At 43.6% G+C, this 19,984-nt stretch overlaps 1 protein-coding gene across 4 annotated transcripts in view; it reads left to right on the top strand.

Annotated features, from left to right (window-relative positions):
- The window catches only part of TDRP (testis development related protein), a 169,762-nt gene that overhangs the window by 56,116 nt on the left and 93,662 nt on the right, over positions 1 to 19,984 (top strand). For all 4 annotated transcript variants that reach the window (XM_030198936.1, XM_030198938.1, XM_030198939.1 and 1 more), the window contains exon 3: positions 17,911 to 17,970. In XM_030198936.1, coding sequence (XP_030054796.1) covers positions 17,911 to 17,970 — 60 coding nt within the window. The remainder of the gene's footprint in view (positions 1 to 17,910; positions 17,971 to 19,984) is intronic.

The raw sequence follows: 19,984 nt of genomic DNA, 5'->3' as shown, positions 1-19,984 counted from the left end.
AAAACTTTGGAACAGGATTTTGCTATTGCAATCCTTGATATTCAAACAGTGAATCATCTCATCTTAAGTTTAAAGAGGAAATCTGCTTGTCTGACCTTAAGACTGAAAGATTCCACACATTTAATGTTCTTGCATCAGTTCTTGAAGATATTCAAACAGAGTATGACATCAGATGAAAAGCTGTTAGAACAACGACAGTCAACGATCCCAACTTTGTGAAAGCCTTCTCTGTAATTGGACAGTATGACAAGAATAATGAAGATGAAGATGCAAATGATGAGTGTGAAGGGGTTTATATAATACTACCTTTCACCCTTAAGAAAAGTCCCTTTCTAACTAGCCTAAGAGCACTGATCCTGCCTGGGAGGAACTGAGCTGGGAGTCAATACCTGGGAGTTCAAAAGACAGGGCTAGGCTAAGTAAAGGAGGCCCAGGGAAGGAAGAACTGAAGCGCAAGTCTATGCCTCTACTGAATGTGTTTAGCTGCTGTAACCTGGCTAAAGTAAGCCAACTCTGTTCTTGTTAAGACTTGCAAGCCTTGCTGAAGTCTGGCTGGAGCCAGACCTGAGTTTCAGAAGACCCGAGAACCTACAGGCTATGTTTGGGGCAGGGCAGCTTCACCAGCCACAGACTGCTTGGCCTGCTAGCCAGAGGCCTACTCGAGACTGTTACTAAATAAGAGAAACTGTTGCTTCTAAGATTCCTGGCCTGTGAGGTAACAGGTCCCAGGGCTCAGGTGAATAAAACCATTTACTTTCACCTTTATATACCTTAACTGGCTGAGTTATTTCAAGGGTCACCCCATAACCCTTGCTCGGGGTATCAATAAGTTATACAGCACTACTTCAAATGCAGATGATAATGACAATGATGCTATATGGAAGTCAAGTGTTTCAAATTGAAATTCCCTTGAGCAACACCTGCAGACCCTGTCTGAAAACATCAATAGTTTTTCAGCCTAGTCTCATCTGAAGGAACTTTTTATCAGACTGAACACTCCATTTCCTCCATTCCCTCAACCTGTGAGGGAATCTGTGGAACTGTTAGATCATGAAGGAGCAAAAGTGCACTCAGGGAGGACAAGACCATTGTGGAGAGATTGAATGAATTCTTTGCCTTTGTCGTTAAAGAAGAAGATGTTAGAGATCTACCTGTATTGGAAATGGTTTTCAAGAGTGACGATGCAAAGGAACTGAAAGAAATCTTGGTGAAACTGGAAGATGTACTGAGCCAAATTGACACATTAAAGAGTGATAAAACACCTGGACCAGATGATATACACCCCAGGGTACTGAAAGAAATTGCTTATCTACTGTTAGTGATCTGTTACCTCTCTTTAAAATCATCCATACTACCTGAAGATTGGAGGGTGGCCAATGTAGCACCAATTTTTGAAAAGGGATCTGGGGTGATCGGGAAATTACAGACCAGTAAGTCTGATTTCAGTGCCAGGCTAAATATTTATTTATTGGGATTTATTAACCGCCTTTATGAAGAGATTCACCCAAGGCAGTGTACAGCAGGTACAGTTTAACATAAAACTTATAATTTTGTTAACAACATAAAATACAATAAATGAGTTAAACTTGAAAAGAGTAAATTGAAACCTAATAACAGAACTACCGTGAAACAGTATCGAATATACATATGTAAAAGCAGTGGAATTTAAATACCAGAGATATAATACAATGTTAACATAATACATCTAATAAGCATGCATTAGAGCATTCAACTAACATAGATATGATGCTAAATAGTTTCTACGACACGGCTTAACATATAGCTGAGGGACCAAGAGCAGATATATGGTAGGAACAAGATGCGTGGTACAGAGTTAGTTGGGATGATTTGATGGTTTGTTAAACTCAAGGTAAGTTCATTGTATAGTTAAGCAAGAAATAAGGAACTGATCTAAGTTACAGTATATGTAGCAAGCTAGTCCAGGTGTAGAATGGGTTTATAGTCAGTCACCCTTAGGGTGACTAAGTATTAAAGACGTGGGAGAACAGCCAGGCTTTCACCTGCTTCCTGAAGTAGAGGTAGTCTCGAGTTATACTTAGCCCTCTGTGAATAAATTCCAGAGAATGGGGGTTACTCCTGAGAAAGCTCACTGGCGGGTATCATGTCGTACAATTCTTTTGATGAGGGTACAGATAGTGATGATCTTTGAGAGGACCTTAGAGATCTTAAAGGCGTGTAAAAGGTTAATTTATCCTTTAAGTACTCTGACCCATTTTGTCTGAGGGCCTTGAAAATTAAACAAAGAATTTTAAATTTAGCCCTGTAAGGTACAGGTAGCCAGTGTAGATTTTGCAGAAAGGGCATGATGTGGTGATGCCATTCTATCAGTCGTGCTGCAGCATTTGAATTAGTTGGAGCTGATACAAACTCTTTTTGGTTTGGTCAGTGTACAGGGCATTACAGTAGTCAAGTCATGATATTATTATGGCATGGACCACTGTGGTCAGACTCGTCTTTTCAATATATGGAGAGAGATTTCGTAGCTGCCGTAGGTGGTAAAGACAATTTTTGAAGGTTGTTTGAATTTGTGGTATCAGTGAGCGATGAGACTAGCAGTATCCCAAGATTCCTGACCTGTAATTTTAGGGAGAGCTCATATTTCCCAAAAGTTATAAAGAATAAAATTATGGAACGCGTAGACAAACATGGTTTAATGGGACAGAGCATGGGTTCAGCCAAGGGAAGTCTTGCCTCACCAATTTGCTTCATTTCTTTGAAGGCGTGAATAAACATGTAGATAAAGGTGAGCCGGTTGATGCAGTGTATCTAGATTTTCAGAAAGCTTTTGACAAAGTTCCTCATGAGACTCCTGAGAAAATTGAAAAGTCATGGGATAGGAGGCAATTCAGCTTATTTTCGAAAGAGAAAGACGCCCATATTTCGACCCAAATCGGGAGATGGGCGCCTTTCTCCCGTGGGCGCCCAAATCGATATAATCTAAAGCCGATTTTGGGCGTCTCCAACTGCAATCTGTCGTGGGAACGGACAAAGTTGACGGGGGGGGTGTCGGAGGCGTGGTGAAGGCGGGACTGGGGCGTGTTTATTGGCTGAGGAGAGATGGGTGCCCTCGGCCGATAATCGAAAAAAGAAGGGCGCCAGAAGCAAGAATTTGTGTCACTTTTTCTGGACCCTTTTTTCTCACGAACAAGTCCCCAAAAAGTGTCCCAACTGCCCAGATGACCACCGGAGGGAATCGGGGATGACCTCCCCTGATTCCCCCAGTGGTCACTAACCCCCTCCCACCCAAAAAAAAAGAACTTTAAAAACTTTTTTTTTCAGCCTGTATGCCAGCCTCAAATGTCATACCCAGCTCCATCACAGCAGTAGGGAGGTCCCTGGAGCAGTTGTTAGTGGCTGCAGTGGACTTCAGGCAGGTGGACCCAGGCCCATCCCCCCCTACCTGTTACACTTGTGCTGGTAAATGGGAGCCCTACAAACCGCCCCAAAACCCACTGTACCCACATCTAGGTGCCCCCCTTCAGCCATAAGTGCTATGGTAATGGTGGTGTAGAGTTGTGGGCAGTGGGTTTTGGGGGGGCTCAGCACCCAAGGTAAGGGAGCTATGGACTTGGGAGGTATTTTAAATTTTTTTTAATTGTTACAAGTGCCCCCTAGGGTGCCTGGTTGGTGTCCTGGCATGTGAGGGGGCCAATGCACTACGAATCCTGGCCCCTCCCACGACCAAATGCCTTGGATTTGTTCATTTTTGAGCTGAGCGCCTTCGGTTTCCATTATTGCTGAAAAATGATACTGCCCAGCTCAAATCCGATGCATTTGCCTGGCACAAACCGTATTATCGAAAAAAAAGATGGACGCCCATCTTTTTCGAAAATACGGTCTGGCCCGCCCCTTCACGTACCCGTCTTTGGAGATAGACGCCCATGGAGACGGGCGTTCGATTATGCCCCTCAATGTCTTTCTGTGGATTAGATATTGGTTATTAGACATAAAACAGAGGGTAGAGTTAAATGGTCATTTTTCTCAATGGAAGAGGATGAATAGTGGAGTGCCGCAGGGATCTGTATTGGGACTGGTGCTATTTAACATATTTATAAATGATCTGGAAATCTGAACAAGTGAGGTGATTAAATTTGTAGATGACACAAAACTATTCAAAGTTGTCAAAACACATATGGATTGAGAAAAATTGTAGGAAGACCTTAGCAAACTGGAAGACTGGGCATCCAAATGGCAGATGGAATTTAATGTGGATAAATGCAAATAAATGCACATTGGGAAGAATAATCTACATTGGAAAGAATAATCCAAATCATAGATGCCTGATACTAGAGTCCACCTTAGGAGTCAGCATTCAAGAAAAAAACCTAGGTGTCATTGTAGACAATACGCTGAAATCTTCTGCACAGTGTGCAGTGGCGGTTGTGGCGGCAGCCAAAAAAGCAAACAGGATGCTACAAATTATTAGGGAAGGGATTCAAAATAAGACCAAGAATATTATAATGCCTCTGTATCGCTCCATTTTTGCGACCTGACCTTGAGTATTTCGTTCAATTCTGGGTTCCATATCTCAAAAAAGATATAGCAGAATTGGAAAAGGTTCAAAGAAAATAAAGGGGTTCAAAATGATATAGGGGATGGAACTCCTCTCATATGAGGAAAGGCTAAAGAGGTTAGGGCTCTTCAGCTTGTTGGAAAAGAGACTGCTGAGGGGGGGATATGATTGAGGTCTACAAAATCCTGAGTGGTGTAGAACAGATAAAAGTGAATCGATTTCACTCTTTCACAAAGTACAAAGACAAGGGAACACTCAAATTACATGGAAATACTTTAAAAACAAATAGGAGCAAATATTTTTGCATTCAACGAATAGTTAAGCTCTGGAACTCATTGCCAGAGGATGTGGTAACGGTGGTTCGTGTATCTAGGTTTTAAAAAGATTTGGACAAGTTCCTGGAGGAAAAATCCATAGTCTGTTATTCAGATGGAGATGGGGCATGCCACTGCTTGCCTCGGGATTAGTTAATAGCATGAAATATTGCTACTAATTGGGTTTCTGCCAGGTACTTGTGACCTGGATTGGTCACTGTTGGAAGCAGGATACTAGGCAAGATGAACTATTGGTCTGACCCAGTTTGGCTATTCTTATGAGATCCTGTCAGTTGAACACCTTTTCAGCTGTGCAGGATTAATGACTCACAAATATACTCGCCCGAGTGACAGTCATTTTCAACATTTAGTTTTACTAAAAGCAAAGTGGATTGAATTTTAGAGCAAGAAAGTTATTGGGATAAAAATGTTAATAGTTTCATTCATTGTAGTTGTGGTGCTTTTAATTTTACTCAAAAAGTATTATATTCAACAATAACTTTTTTAGTTTCATTTAAGTAAACGTTTTAATGCGTTCCTTACTGTACTTTCGGGCAGTCTGTCCTTGGAATCTCTGGTCAGGGCTGGCACAACCCGGTAAGCATGTCAGGGTAGTGCCGACCTCTGGAGGGGGCCACAAGTCATGCTTACCACTGCTGGTGGCTCACAGTTCCAGCCCCAGCTGTCCTCGGTCCCAACCTGCCTGCCCTCAGCTCCTCAACAGCCATTTTTTTGTTCCTGCCGCTCTGTGTTTAAATCTTTTATTTTACCTCAAAGTCAAAGTGGCAGCAGTAAAAGAACCAGACTTGCCTGGAGCCATCCCTTCCCTCTCAGTGTCCTGCCTTCCTCTGATGTAATTTCCTGTTTCCTTGAGGGCGGGACACTTGAAAGGGAAGGGAAGGCTCGAGACAAGCTTCTTCTTTCACTGCTGCCGCTTTGACTTTGAGGTAAAATAAAAGATTTAAATGCAGGGCAGCAGGAATAAAAAGGGGGCTATTGTGGGAGAAGAGGGGGGGCTGGGGTTGGAACTGGAACTTGGGGGCTGAAAAGGGGAGCAGGTGGGGGCTGGGTCGAATCACTGGACATGGAATGGAGGGGAGGATAGGGGCAAAGGAGAATTGCTGGACATGCATGGGAGGGCAGAGGAGAATCGCTAGACGTAGATGGGAGGGCAGGGCAGGGGAGAGAGGAGAAATCGCTGGACATGGATGGGAGGGGAGGGGAGGGCAGAGGAAAATTGCTGGACATGGAGGGGAGGGCATGGGAGAAAGGAGAATTGCTGGACATGGATGGGAGGGGAGAGAGAAGAAATTGCTGGACATGGATGGATGGAGGGGGGCAGGAGAGAGAAGAGAGTTGCTGGACATGATGGATGGAGAGATAGGCAGCGGAGTGAGAGTTGCTGGACATGGATGGATGGAGGGGAAGGCAGGAGAAATACTAGACATGGAGGGAAGGGAAGACAGGAAGGAGATGCTCATGGATGGAGGGGAGGGGAGAGAGAAGAAATGCTGGACATGGTGGAGGGGAGGGAAAATAGAAGAAGGAGATGCACATGGATAGAAGGGAAGGGAGAGGAGAAATGCTGGACATGGATGGAGGGGAGGGAAGACAGGGAGGAGATGCACATGGATGGCGGGGAGAGAGGAGAAATGCTGGACATGTATGGAGGAGAGGGAAGAGAGAGGAAGGAGATGCATACTGATGGAGATGAGGGAAAGGGAAGAGAGGAGACAAAACTGCACATAGATGGAGAAAATAGGCAAAAGCTGGAACCACTCTATACCTCCTCCATTCAAGTCCATGGAGGACCCAGCTTTTACTTATGGATGTAGGGCAAGAATTGAAGAAGAAAGAAGGAAAGTAAAGAAATAAATGGAAAGGAAGCCCTGGAAACGGAGTTAAGAGAACAGATAGCAGCAGATTCAGAGACTGGGACCAACATGATCAGAAAAACAATTTCACCAGACATCAAAGGTAGAAAAAAAATCATTTTATTTTCATTTTAGTGTTTGGAATATGTCCAATTTGAGAATTTACATCTGCTGTCTTATTTTGCAATGTATAGCAATGTGTTTCTTTCTGTTTTTCTGTTATTGTGTTGCACGCAGAGTCTAGCTTCTTAGAATCTCAGGTTAATTTTTGAAGAATTTGAAGAGGGGCTATCGCTGTTCTGCATGTATAACTGCAAGGCTATGTGTCTGAATAGGTTCTGAGATTTTGATAACATATTGTGTTTCAGATGTGGAAAGACTGTTCTCCTAATTCCTGGTCTGTATGCTAATTTGGTTTGTCATTTTGGGCATACTGGAGCTGTAACAGCTTACAGAAATTATTTATAATGGAAAAAAAGAACAAGTTATTTCTCTTCTCCTATACTGGTGTAATATTTTCAATGATGCCTGTTTATATGTGCCATGAAGGTAAACGGGGTGTGGCTACTGTAGGGGTGGGGCCATAGTGATCCCGCCCCTAAGGTTACTCATAATGAGTACCAGTACCTTTTTTCCTACAAAAAAAGCAGTGGGGGCAGGTGTCTGATATTGGAGGAGTTTGTGTTGCTCTCACGGAGGGGGGAGGAGAGAGAAAGTGCTAGATGGGGGGAGGGGAGTCATTAGGAGGAGAAGGGAGCGAGAAGAAATGCTGGATGGGTAGGGGGTGCCTACTAATAGGCTGCAGGGGAGTGCCAGAAACCCTAGCACCCGCCCTGTCTCTGGTCTGTATCAGAGGCAACAGAGAGTGAACATGACTTACTGCTTCCCTGGTTCTCAGCCCACTCCTGCAGAGCTGCCAAGTTACCCAGCTCCAAGAGGGAGACTTTTTAGCCAGTCCTGTTTTTGAACTTATATCCCAAGTCAGTGTTCTTTTTGAAATCTCTGATACCATCAATTGAAACCAGCACTTCTTATCCCATAATGAACCAGCATAGTGTTACAGAACTCTAGAACTGGCTCAGAATTTCCCTTCTAGAACTGGGTAACTTGGCAACTCTCCCTCTGTCCCCCTTAAGCCTTTCCATTCAAAGCTTGTGCTTGCATCTAGTCCCCATGCTCACTTACACAGGAGATGTGGAAAAACAGTGGTCCAAGCTAAAGGCTGCTCTATGGCGACTGATCTTTTTGTGAGGAAAGTAAACAAAAACAAGAGAAGCAGGAAGCCTATATGGTTCTCCAAACAAGTAGCTGAAAAAATAAGAGCAAAAGAGGCTTTGTTCAAGAAATACAAAAGAACATAAAAAGAGAATCACAGAAAAGATTATCAGATTAAACTCACAGAAGTGAAGAGGAAAATATGGCTAGTGAAAGCGCGAGCGGAAGAAAAAATGGCTAAAGATGTAAAGAGAGGTGACAAGACCTTTTTCAGATATACTGGAGAAAGGAGAAGAGATCCTTGAGCAGGGACCGTCCCTCTATATTAAATTGTACAGCGCTGCGTAACCCTAGTAGCGCTTTACAAATGTTAAGTAGTAGTAGTAGTAGTAGTACTGGAGAAAGGAGAAGAGATAGGAATGCAATTGCGAGACTGAAAGATAATGAGAATGGCTATGTGGAGAGTGATGAAGATAAAGCGAACGTGCTAAACAATTATTTCTCTTCGGTGTTCACGGAGGAAAATCCTGGAGAAGGACCTGTGGACGGCTGCCGAGGGAACGTCTGGGAACGGAAGAAAGAGTTTATAAACAGCTTGAGAATCTGAAGGTGGACAAAGCTATGGGGCTGGATGGGATACATCCCAGGATACTGAGGGAGCTCAGAGAGGTTCTGGCGGAACCTCTTAAAGATTTATTTAATAGATCTCTACAGACGGGAGCGGTTCCGCGGGATTGGAGTCGAGCGGATGTGGTCCCTCTTGGTGGACATCCTTCGGGGGAAGTTTCACTGGCAGACTGCAGGTTGTTGAGTATCCAACCATCTTGAAGAGCTGAAACGTGAATGAACGCAAGACTACTACTACTACTACAAATAATTTCTATAGCGCTACCAGACCCTGAAGACACTTGAACAGAGCGAAACATGATCATGTTGGGTTCTTTTGTGGCTACTTGATTGCTCAAGATAGAATATCCTTTGTTTGGGGAATTCTTTGATTAAAAAGCAACAGGACAATATCTGGAAAGTGGACAATATCTGGACCGTGGAGAGTTTCGTGTCTCTGCAGGTTGCCGATGAGGTGGTCAACAGAGACCTTTCATCACTTTATGTGAACGCTGGTTAATAATTTTCTTCTTCAATATTGAAGGATATTTCAAGTTTGATGGAAAATTAACACTGAAATCCTCATATGGGGATTGATTGGACAATGTGTTAAAAACATCGTATTACTTTAAACATCGGAAAAATATTATTGTAACAGTGTGTTGACTGTAAAGTACTGATATCCACTGAGGTATTAGTCCTGGTATGTGTGTATGTGGTTTAAAGGTATGGATGAGAAATTAGGATGTGAGTGTATGTTTGGGAAGAGTTGATTGGATTTTATAACAATGTGATATATTTGGTGTAAAATTTCAGGTATTATTTAATTGTATTAATAAAGGAAACTAATTTGTAATATATATACAGTTGTCAATAATTTTGAGTCTTCACAAAAGTGGAGACAGAGAAGAAGTGGGAAACCACAGACTGGTAAGTCTCACGTCTGTGGTAGGAAAAATAATGGAGTCGCTCTTGAAAGAAAGGATAGTTAACTTTCTAGAAGCCAAAGGAAAATCCTGCCAAACGAATCTTATTGACTTCTTTGAATGGATGACCAAAGAACTGGATGAAGGATGTGCGCTAGATGTAATCTACTTGGATTTCAATAAAGCCTTTGTTACGGTACCCCACAGAAGACTTGTGAATAAGCTGAAAGGGTTGAACTTAGGACCGAAAGTGGTGAACTGGATAAGAAACTGGTTGACCAACAGGTGGCAGAGGGTGGTGGTAAATGGAATCCGCTCGGAGGAAAGAAAGGTGAGCAGTGGAGTTCCTCAGGGGTCGGTGCTGGGGCCTCTTCTGTTTAATATATTTGTGGGAGATATTGCTGAAGTGTTGGAAGGAAAGGTGCGCCTTTATGCGGATGATACGAAAATAGCCAATACCCTGGAGGGAGTAGAAACTATGAGAAGAGATCTCCAAACCTTAGAAGAACGGCTCCGAAGGATAATATATTGAAAGTTGGATATCATTTCCTTCATTCAGGGAATTGATGGTACATCACAACTAATTTTAAAGTCACATCACAGACGGGGAACTCCCGCAGGACAGATCCGCATCTATGACTACAACCATCCTTACATAAGATAAGTAGAGAGTCTTCTCTATTCCTTTAAGCCGTTTTTTTCACCCTGTGCATAGAAGTAATCTTCATGGACCAAAGTAAATAGCAGTATTGCTAAAAAAATCACGGAGGTTGAACAAGTGTGTCTTATACTGATTAAGCCTATAATACATGGAGAACATTAGGATTGTTGTAATATCAGGATAGGGAGGTTGGAGTGCCATGATGTTAGATTGGGCTTCTTAAAGCAGTATCATACTGCGAGAGAGTCCTGCGGGACTAGCCCCGATGACTGAGCACTATTTGAATATTAAAAAAGAAAAAAAAATAATAGATCTCACTTTGGCACTTTTGATTTAGAATTTCTTTTGGAAGGTTTTTTTGTGCTTGTAGTAGTTAAAATTTAATGCCAAGAAGTGTAGAGTGATGCACTTCGGATGCAGAAACCCGAAAAAGAGATACCGAATAGGAGGGGAGAAATTAGTAAGCTCGACTCAGGATAGAGACCTTGGGGTGTTGGTGTCTGAGGATCTGAAGGTGAAGAAACAATGCAACAAGGCGATGGCCATGGCCAAAAGGATGCCAGGCTGCATAGAATGGGGCATAACCAGCAGAAGAAAGGAGGTGTTGATGCCCCTCTACAAGTCGTTGGTGAGACCCCACTTGGAGTATTGTGTTTAGTTTTGGAGGCCATATCTTGCTAAAGATGTAAAAAGACTGGAAGTGGTGCAAAGAAAAGCTACAAAAATGGTATGGGATTTGCATTGCAAACCGTACGAGGAGAGACTTGCTGACCTGAACAAGTATACCTTGGAGGAAAGGAGAAACAGGGGTGACATGATACAGACGTTCAAATATTTGAAAGGTATTAATCCGCAAACGAACCTTTTCCAGAGAAGGGAAGGCGGTAGAACTAGAGGACATGAATTGAGGTTGAATGGGGGCAGACTCAGGACTTATGTCAGGAAGTATTTTTTCACGGGGAGGGTGGTGGGTATGTGGAATGCCCTCCCATGGGAGGGGGTGGAGATGAAAAAGGTAATGGAATTCAGATATGCGTGGGGTAAACACAAAGGAATCCTGTTTAGAAGGAATGGTTCCGCGGAATCTTAGCAGAGATTGGGTGGCGACGCCGGTAATTGGGAAACAAAATGGGAGCTGGGCAGACTTCCACGGTCTATGCCCTGATCGTGACTGAATAGATAGGGATGGGCTGGAGTGTAAATTTTAAGGGGCTTCGACGTTAGCTTCAGAACTTAGTACAAGAACAGTGCTGGGCAGACTTAGTACATAAGTACATAAGTACATAAGTAGTGCCATACTGGGAAAGACCAAAGGTCCATCTAGCCCAGCATCCTGTCACCGACAGTGGCCAATCCAGGTCAAGGGCACCTGGCACGCTCCCCAAACGTAAAAACATTCCAGACAAGTTATACCTAAAAAATGCGGAATTTTTCCAAGTCCATTTAATAGCGGTCTATGGACTTGTCCTTTAGGAATCTATCTAACCCCTTTTTAAACTCCATCAAGCTAACCGCCCGTACCACGTTCTCCGGCAACGAATTCCAGAGTCTAATTACACGTTGGGTGAAGAAAAATTTTCTCCGATTCGTTTTAAATTTACCACACTGTAGCTTCAACTCATGCCCTCTAGTCCTAGTATTTTTGGATAGCGTAAACAGTCGCTTCACATCCACCCGATCCATTCCACTCATTATTTTATACACTTCTATCATATCTCCCCTCAGCCGTCTCTTCTCCAAGCTGAAAAGCCCTAGCCTTCTCAGCCTCTCTTCGTAGGAAAGTCGTCCCATCCCCACTATCATTTTCGTCGCCCTTCGCTGTACCTTTTCCAATTCTACTATATCTTTTTTGAGATACGGAGACCAGTACTGAACACAATATTCCAGGTGCGGTCGCACCATGGAGCGATACAACAGCATTATAGCATCCGCACACCTGGACTCCATACCCTTCCTAATAACACCCAACATTCTATTCGCTTTCCTAGCCGCAGCAGCACACTGAGCAGAAGGTTTCAGCGTATCATCGACGACGACACCCAGATCCCTGACACCCAGATCCCTTTCTTGATCCGTAACTCCTAACGCGGAACCTTGCAAGACGTAGCTATAATTCGGGTTCCTCTTACCCACATGCATCACTTTGCACTTGTCAACATTGAACTTCATCTGCCACTTGCACGCCCATTCTCCCAGTCTCGCAAGGTCCTCCTGTAATCGTTCACATTCCTCCTGCGACTTGACGACCCTGAATAATTTTGTGTCATCGGCGAATTTAATTACCTCACTAGTTATTCCCATCTCTAGGTCATTTATAAATACATTAAAAAGCAACGGACCCAGCACAGACCCCTGCGGGACCCCACTAACTACCCTCCTCCACTGAGAATACTGGCCACGCAATCCTACTCTCTGCTTCCTATCTTTCAACCAGTTCTTAATCCATAATAATACCCTACCTCCGATTCCATGACTCTGCAATTTCTTCAGGAGTCTTTCGTGCGGCACTTTGTCAAACGCCTTCTGAAAATCCAGATATACAATATCAACCGGCTCCCCATTGTCCACATGTTTGCTTACCCCCTCAAAAAAATGCATTAGATTGGTGAGGCAAGACTTCCCTTCACTAAATCCGTGCTGACTTTGTCTCATCAGTCCATGTTTTTGTATATGCTCTGCAATTTTATTCTTAATAATAGCCTCCACCATCTTGCCCGGCACCGACGTCAGACTCACCGGGCTATAATTTCCCGGATCTCCTCTGGAACCCTTCTTAAAAATCGGAGTAACATTGGCTACCCTCCAGTCTTCCGGTACTACACTCGATTTTAGGGACAGATTGCATATTTCTAACAGTAGCTCCGCAAGTTCATTTTTTAGTTCTATTAATACTCTGGGATGAATACCATCAGGTCCCGGTGATTTACTACTCTTCAGCTTGCTGAACTGACCCATTACATCCTCCAAGGTTACAGAGAATTTGTTTAGTTTCTCCGACTCCCCCGCTTCAAATATTCTTTCCGGCACCGGTGTCCCCCCCAAATCCTCCTCGGTGAAGACCGAAGCAAAGAATTAATTTAATTTCTCCGCTACGGCTTTGTCCTCCTTGATCGCCCCTTTAACACCATTTTCGTCCAGCGGCCCCAACCGACTCTTTGGCCGGTTTCCTGCTTTTAACTGTCTGTGCCCTGAGAAAAGCAAGGACAAATCAAACTTGGGTATATATATAAAGTATCTTGTTGGGCAGATTGGATGGACCGTACAGGTCTTTATCTGCCATCATTTACTATTTAGCTTATAATCATAAGAGAAAAACGCCTATATTGTAACCCAAATCGGGATATGAGCGTCTTTATCCCGTGGGCGCCCAAATCGGTATAATCGAAAGCCGATTTTGGGCGTTTCCAACTGCAATCCGTCGCGGAAACGGGTAACGTTGACGGGGGCGTGTTGGAGGCGTGGTGAAGGCGGAACAAGGGCGTGGTTATTGGCTGAGGAGAGATGGGCGTCTTTAGCTGATAATCGAAAAAAAAAGGCGTTTTTACCGCGATTTTGGGTCACTTTTTTTGGACCCTTTTTTTTTCACGAACAGGTCCCAAAAAAGTGCCCCAACTGACCAGATGACCACTGGAGGGAATCGAGGATGACCTCCCCGGACTCCCCCAGTGGTCACTAACCCCCTCCCACCAAAAAAAACCCACTTTACAAACTTTTTTTCCAGCCTCTATGCCAGCCTCAAATGTCGTACCCACCTCCATGACAGCAGAATGTGTTCTATCCTGTGACAGCCTTTCCCTGGTTCTGATGTGGCTGTCGGGTGAGTGTGACACCTTTTCTGTTAAGGGCACTGCAGAGTCACATCAGCAATGCATTGTGGTGGGTGTAGGGTATTGGGCTCCGTGATTCCACTAGCTTGTGGCAAATGCTCACGATGTTGGTAGTTGGTAGGCTCTACTCCCATGGTGCTTTTCCCCCTGCTTACTGGGTCAGAGTGTTCCCTGTTTTGTTTCCGGTAGTCCATGAGGTAGTGGCCATTTTTGTAAGCCAGTTTTAGATCCCTTTCACGTGTTAGCCACGCTACAGAACTTAGTTCTTCCCTTGAATGTGACTGAAAGACGGCATTGTACAGCATTCTGCCAGCTCTGACCTACTGCTCATCTCAGAACCAGGGAGACTCTTTGCCAGTGGGGCACAACCTCTGATCTGCAGTTAACTGTGAGTAAGCGTGCTTATTCCAATAAAGGACATTTTCGGAGAGATTAGCCTTCAGGTGTCAACTGCTGTGCCAATGTTATATAGCAGCAACAAGTCCTAGAGGCCTACGTGTATGCAGGTCCCTGGAGCACTTTTAATGGTACCGCAGTGCACTTCAGCCAGGCGGACCCAGGCCCATCCCCCCCTACCTGTAACACTTGTGCTGGTAAATGGGAGGTCTGCAAAACCCACTGTACCCACATGTAGGTGCCCCCTTCACCCCTAAGAGTTATGGTAGTGTTGTACATTTGTGGGTAGTGGGTTTTAGGGGAGGTGGGTTGCGGGCTCAGCACTCGTGGTAAGGGAGCTATGCATGTGGGAGCGTTGTCTGAAGTCCACCGCACTGACCTCTAGGGTGCCCAGTTGGTGTCCTGGCATGTCAGGGGGGCGAGTGTACTACGAATCGTGGCCCCCCCCACGACCAAATGGCTTGGATTAGGACGTTTTTGAACTGGGTGTTTTTAGTTTCCATTATCGCAAAAAAAAAACAAACGCCCAGCTGAAAAACATCCATTTTTTTCGAAATTACGGTCTATCCCGCCTCTTCACGTACCCGTTTTTGGACATAGATGCCCATGGAGATAGGCGTTCGTGTTCGATTATGCCCCTCCACGTATGTTACTATGTTACTATATATTACTGCTATCAGTATAACCCACAGCTAGGCTCTGCACTTTTCCCTGCTACTTCTGGAGAGGTGAAATGATGGTAATATATTGTTAATCCATCCCTGAAGAGACCCCCAGTAACACTTGGTAGGGGGTACGAGGCAGGTGAGAGGATGTAACTGCGAATGGAGGAGGGGGGATTGGGGAGTTATGGATCCTGTTGGGGAGAGCTTGGCCTTCTCCATTTTTTGTTTTTAAATTGCTGCTTCCACTGGGAATGATGGCTAAGGCCTGTATATTTGCTGGCATCCTAAGTATTTTACAGGAGTCTGTTTTCAGCAGAGGCTTTTGTAAAGTACAGTGATGAGCATGTCCTGACCTAGATTATTATTATTATTATTATTGTTTGCATTTGTATCCCACATTTTCCCACCTCTTTGCGGGCTCAGTGTGGCTTACAATAAGATATGAATAAAGAGAATACAGTTGTTACAAATTGGTTATGGGTTACATTGTACAAGTTATGCAAGATAATCAAATTATCATTAGGAATATCACAATGGGACATCAACAGGGAGACTTTGGGAGGAGACAATAGGAAGCTTAAGGGCAATGTTAAGACATATAGGCACATGGTTTACCTATTCCTGTAAGTACATGTATGAGTAATGTGGAATTGGGGGGATGAGAGATCATGAGTGGATGTGTGATGCATTGATGTAAGTGAGTGTAGACTCTATGTGTTTTGGTTTTTTCTCACTTACCCTCTCACTTACCCTCTCAACCTTCACAAATTATAGCCAACTGAGGTCTGATATTCAGTCCTTGGCAGGCAAGTGATTTTTATGATTCTGTTGCAGGCAGAAGTTGACTCAGATATTCAATGCTGCACCTATTCCAGACATTGGCATTGAAGATCTGGTTATTGCCTGGCTGCTGAAGTTATCTGGATGACTGCCGATGTACAGACTGGTACCCAGATAACCATGCAGATAAAGTTATGATAGCCCTTAACTCCAGACTCTATCCTGACTCCATCTCCAGACTGCACCAACACTAACTAGATACAGTGGTCTTCCCTTACTTTTCTTTGCCACTGTCCAGTTGTGTGCAGCTGAAAATCAGGGCTTACCCAGTTCACAGGAGATAACCAGGTAGGAGCTTTTCCTACCTGGTTATCTCCCACTGAATATCAGTACCCTGGTGTGGAAATGCTTAGTCACATAGTCAGTACTGAGGAACAAAAAAGATGCTATAAGAAATAACTACATTGCCAGTAGGGGTACACCAGGGTTCAAGTTTGTGTCAGAGGGCTCTGTATGATTTGGGGAATGTTGCTGACCCGGGGACTAGGCAAAACAATCTCCTGATTAAATTAACTTTGATGACTAATTTCTATTTATTTATGTAAACATTTATAGCCTGCCTATTAACTATGCATGTAACAAAATACATACATAATCATTAAAACAATCGCATAAAACATACATATATAATCATCATTAAAATTTCAAAAACACTGTCTCTTCAACCCTCATAGAAAAACATGGATCATCTAAATCCCAAAATAAGCCTCTGGGAAGAACAATGCCTTTAACTGTTTCTTAAAAGTATCAAGATCCTACAATAAACACAGACTCGGTGGCAATTCTTTCCACTTATTTGGGGCCCACATAAGACAATCTGCCTTTGTGGTAACAGAAAAATGCAACTGCCTCAATAACGGCAAAATTAATTGCTGTGAATTTACTGATTGCAATGCCTGAGTAGGTGTAAAATACTGCAACACCTTTCTAAAATAAGCAGGAACTACATCATGTAAAGACTTAAAAACCAACAACAGCAATTTAAAACAAATTATGTAAACAACTGGCTGCCAATGAAGTGCCTTTATTTCACCCGTAACAAATTCAGAATGGCTCAAACCAATGATAGGCAGAGATGGAGAAGTCAGAATAGAAGCAGAAATAGCTATAACTGTGATGGAGTGACTGTACAGGTGGTTTGTAAAGGTGCTTTGGATGAAATTCTGCAAGCATCAGTAGTGGTGTGACAGAAGGTAACTGGAAATATGATGGTTAAAGCCTTACCTACAGATTCTTTATATGGTGCCCAGATTTGGGTGAGCAAACTTGGGCACACTTTCGAGATACACGTGCAACTTAATTGGCTAACAAGCTGTTAACTGTCAAAAATTGGATACTAATAATTATTGGCTGCGGTATCTAAATTCCACAGCAACCCAAAAGGGGGTGTGGCATTAAGAGGGTCATGGGCGGGTGATGGCATTCCAGAAAGTTGCACGTTGTCTTATAGAATATTGGATTTCCACACTCAACTTGAGAATTGGAATTTATACCAGGCTTCAGTAAGTGTGTCACCCAGAGTTGGGTACAGGAATTGGTGCTAAGCGCTTTTCTGTTAAGAGCTCATGCATTTTATAGAATAGTACTTAGCCTTGATCTTTTCTGCCACCCATTTTTGAATGTGATTTATAGAATTCCCCTCTAAACTGTAGTCTGTAGAAGGGAGCGCAGATACTGACAGGAGTGAACTGGTTTCTGTTTGAGAAGTATGTTTTTGGATAAAGTTGTGAACGAGAACTGTATGTTAAGTGAACAAACTGTTGTTTAAAACCAATCTGGAGTAATTTCATAAAAGTTGTAAATTTAAAATGTATTAAGAATACACCAGTGTCCTGCTTATTGATGGTCAGGGTCTTAGTGTAAAGTACCTAGCTATCTGAGCTAAACCAGAAGGAACCTCTTTTATCACCATGTCTTCTGCAGAATTCATTTGTTTAAACTGTGAAAAGTAATCAAAGCCATGGAGAAGAATCTGGGACTCTGATTTGAGAAATATTGCTTCTGTTGTTCAGTAACTGTTTTTTATGCCTTTTTTTTTTCTTCCCAATTTAGACTAAGGACCAGTTGCTTCAAGATGAGGCTCCGTCACCTGTGTCACAACTAGCCACAAAGGTATGTTCTTAATTTCTTCCCAATAGTTCAATGACTATTGATTGTGAACTGATTTGTTTTATGTGTTTTTGGTTTACTCTTTCAAAAGGTTACTCATGTTTTCAACCACTAGTTTTTTTTTTTTTTTTGTATGAAGTCAATATTAACAAATGATACATGTTTCAAACAAGGAAAACAAAAATCTGGTGACAATGCAGAGCAATACATGTAACTTCAAATTTTATAGAACTTTTACTTTAGAAGTCAAATATACCCCCCTCCCCCCCACCCTCTTCCCTTACCCCCCCTCGGACTGGCTTTATCACAACCCAGTTCTTCATCGAAATTATGTATGAAGGAGAAAGGGGTCCCAAATCAAGTGCCACCTGTTTGTACGGTTGCTCCGCTCAGCTATGAGCCGTTCCATCTCACAGACATATCCCAATTTTCGAAGCCACCAAGTTAATGGTGGAATCGTAGTCTGTTTCCAACAAGCCGCTATAACTATTCGAGCTGCACAGGTGGCATAGCGCACCAAAATCTGTTGAGTAGGTGTGAGGCCCGCTGCTTTTGTTGAAAACAGAAAAATAGTGGGGTTCCATGGGATCTGAGTTCCCAGCCATATCTGCAGTGTACTACGAACTGCTTTCCAATAAGCTCTGATTTTCCTACAGTTCCACCAAATATGTCCCATGGATCCCTTCACACCACATCCCCTCCAGCACTGCCCAGGCATGGTGGGATAAATTCGTTGTAAACTCTCTGGTGTCATGTACCACCTAAATAGGACTTTAATGGCATTTTCTTTGAACGGGACATGAGATGACACCCCCGCCGCCGCTCATTCCATCCTCTCCCATACCGTATCCTCCAGTTCAATACCCAGGTCCCTCTGCCAACCCTTCCTGTGAAGTGTGTAACAAGGTGTTTGTTGAGTAATAATACGATGTAAACGAGATATCAGCCCTGTGGTCGTAGCCTGTCCCTCACATATTTGCTCAAGGGTTAATTGCTCTCTATGTAGTACTTCCTGAATTGCTTTTGTCTTAAGGAAATGCGAGAGCTGGAGAAATGCATACTTATCAGTCACCACTGTCGGAAACTGTTGTTGAATTTCTGTATAAGACAAAAGGGACTCTCCTGCCAATAGTTGCCCCCAGGTTCTCAGACCTCCTTCATACCATCTAGTAAATATGCCTCTCTCTGTCCCCGGAATAAATAAGGGATTATATGCTATGGGGGATAAACGCGACAATAGGCATTGACGATGCGGAAAAAGACTATCCCAGTTAGACAGGGTAACGTATATGGAGGGGCACAAACCCTCTTCCAATGACCTAAGGGACCTTGGTAGCCACATTAGTGCCCCCAACGGTCTTGTGCCCAATGTGAACTGCTCCAGGTCCACCCATTGCCGATCAGGGTAGGCCTGGAACCATTCCACAGCCGCACGTGCCTGAGCTGCTCTGTAATACCAACCCACATTGGGGACCCCCAGCCCTCCCTTTTTCCTATCCTGGTACAAGAAGGCTCGTGCTAGCCGCGGACGTTTGCCAGCCCAAATAAAACGCACAATACGATCTTGCAGTGCAGCAAGAAATTTACGAGGCAGCGGGACCGGAAGAGCTTGGAACAGGTACAGTAAACGTGGTAATATGTTTAGCTTAACTGCGGCAATACGGCCAAACCAGGAGAGTGCAATGTCTCCCCATCTCTCCATATCTGCAGTGAGAACACGGCCCAGGCCTTTATAGTTTGCTGTGAAAAGATCAGAGAGCCTAGCGGTAATGTTCACCCCCAGGTAACGGATACTCCCACTAGCCCACCGAAAAGCATACGTCGATTTTAAGGTTTCCACCAGATCCGCAGCAAGGGTCACGTTTAGGGCCTCAGATTTGGACATATTTACTCTAAATCCTGAGAGTGCTGAGTATTGTTCAATGTCCTGCAAAAGCTCAGGGAAAGATGTTAGAGGGCGAGTGATGAACAATAACACGTCATCTGCAAAGAGGGCCAGTTTATGTGCTTTCCCCGC

Source organism: Microcaecilia unicolor, chromosome 3, assembly GCF_901765095.1.
Source record: "Microcaecilia unicolor chromosome 3, aMicUni1.1, whole genome shotgun sequence".
NCBI classification, from domain to species: Eukaryota; Metazoa; Chordata; class Amphibia; order Gymnophiona; family Siphonopidae; genus Microcaecilia; species Microcaecilia unicolor.
Note: the sequence above shows the minus strand (reverse complement) of the source record. Positions and strands in the feature narration are given on the sequence as shown.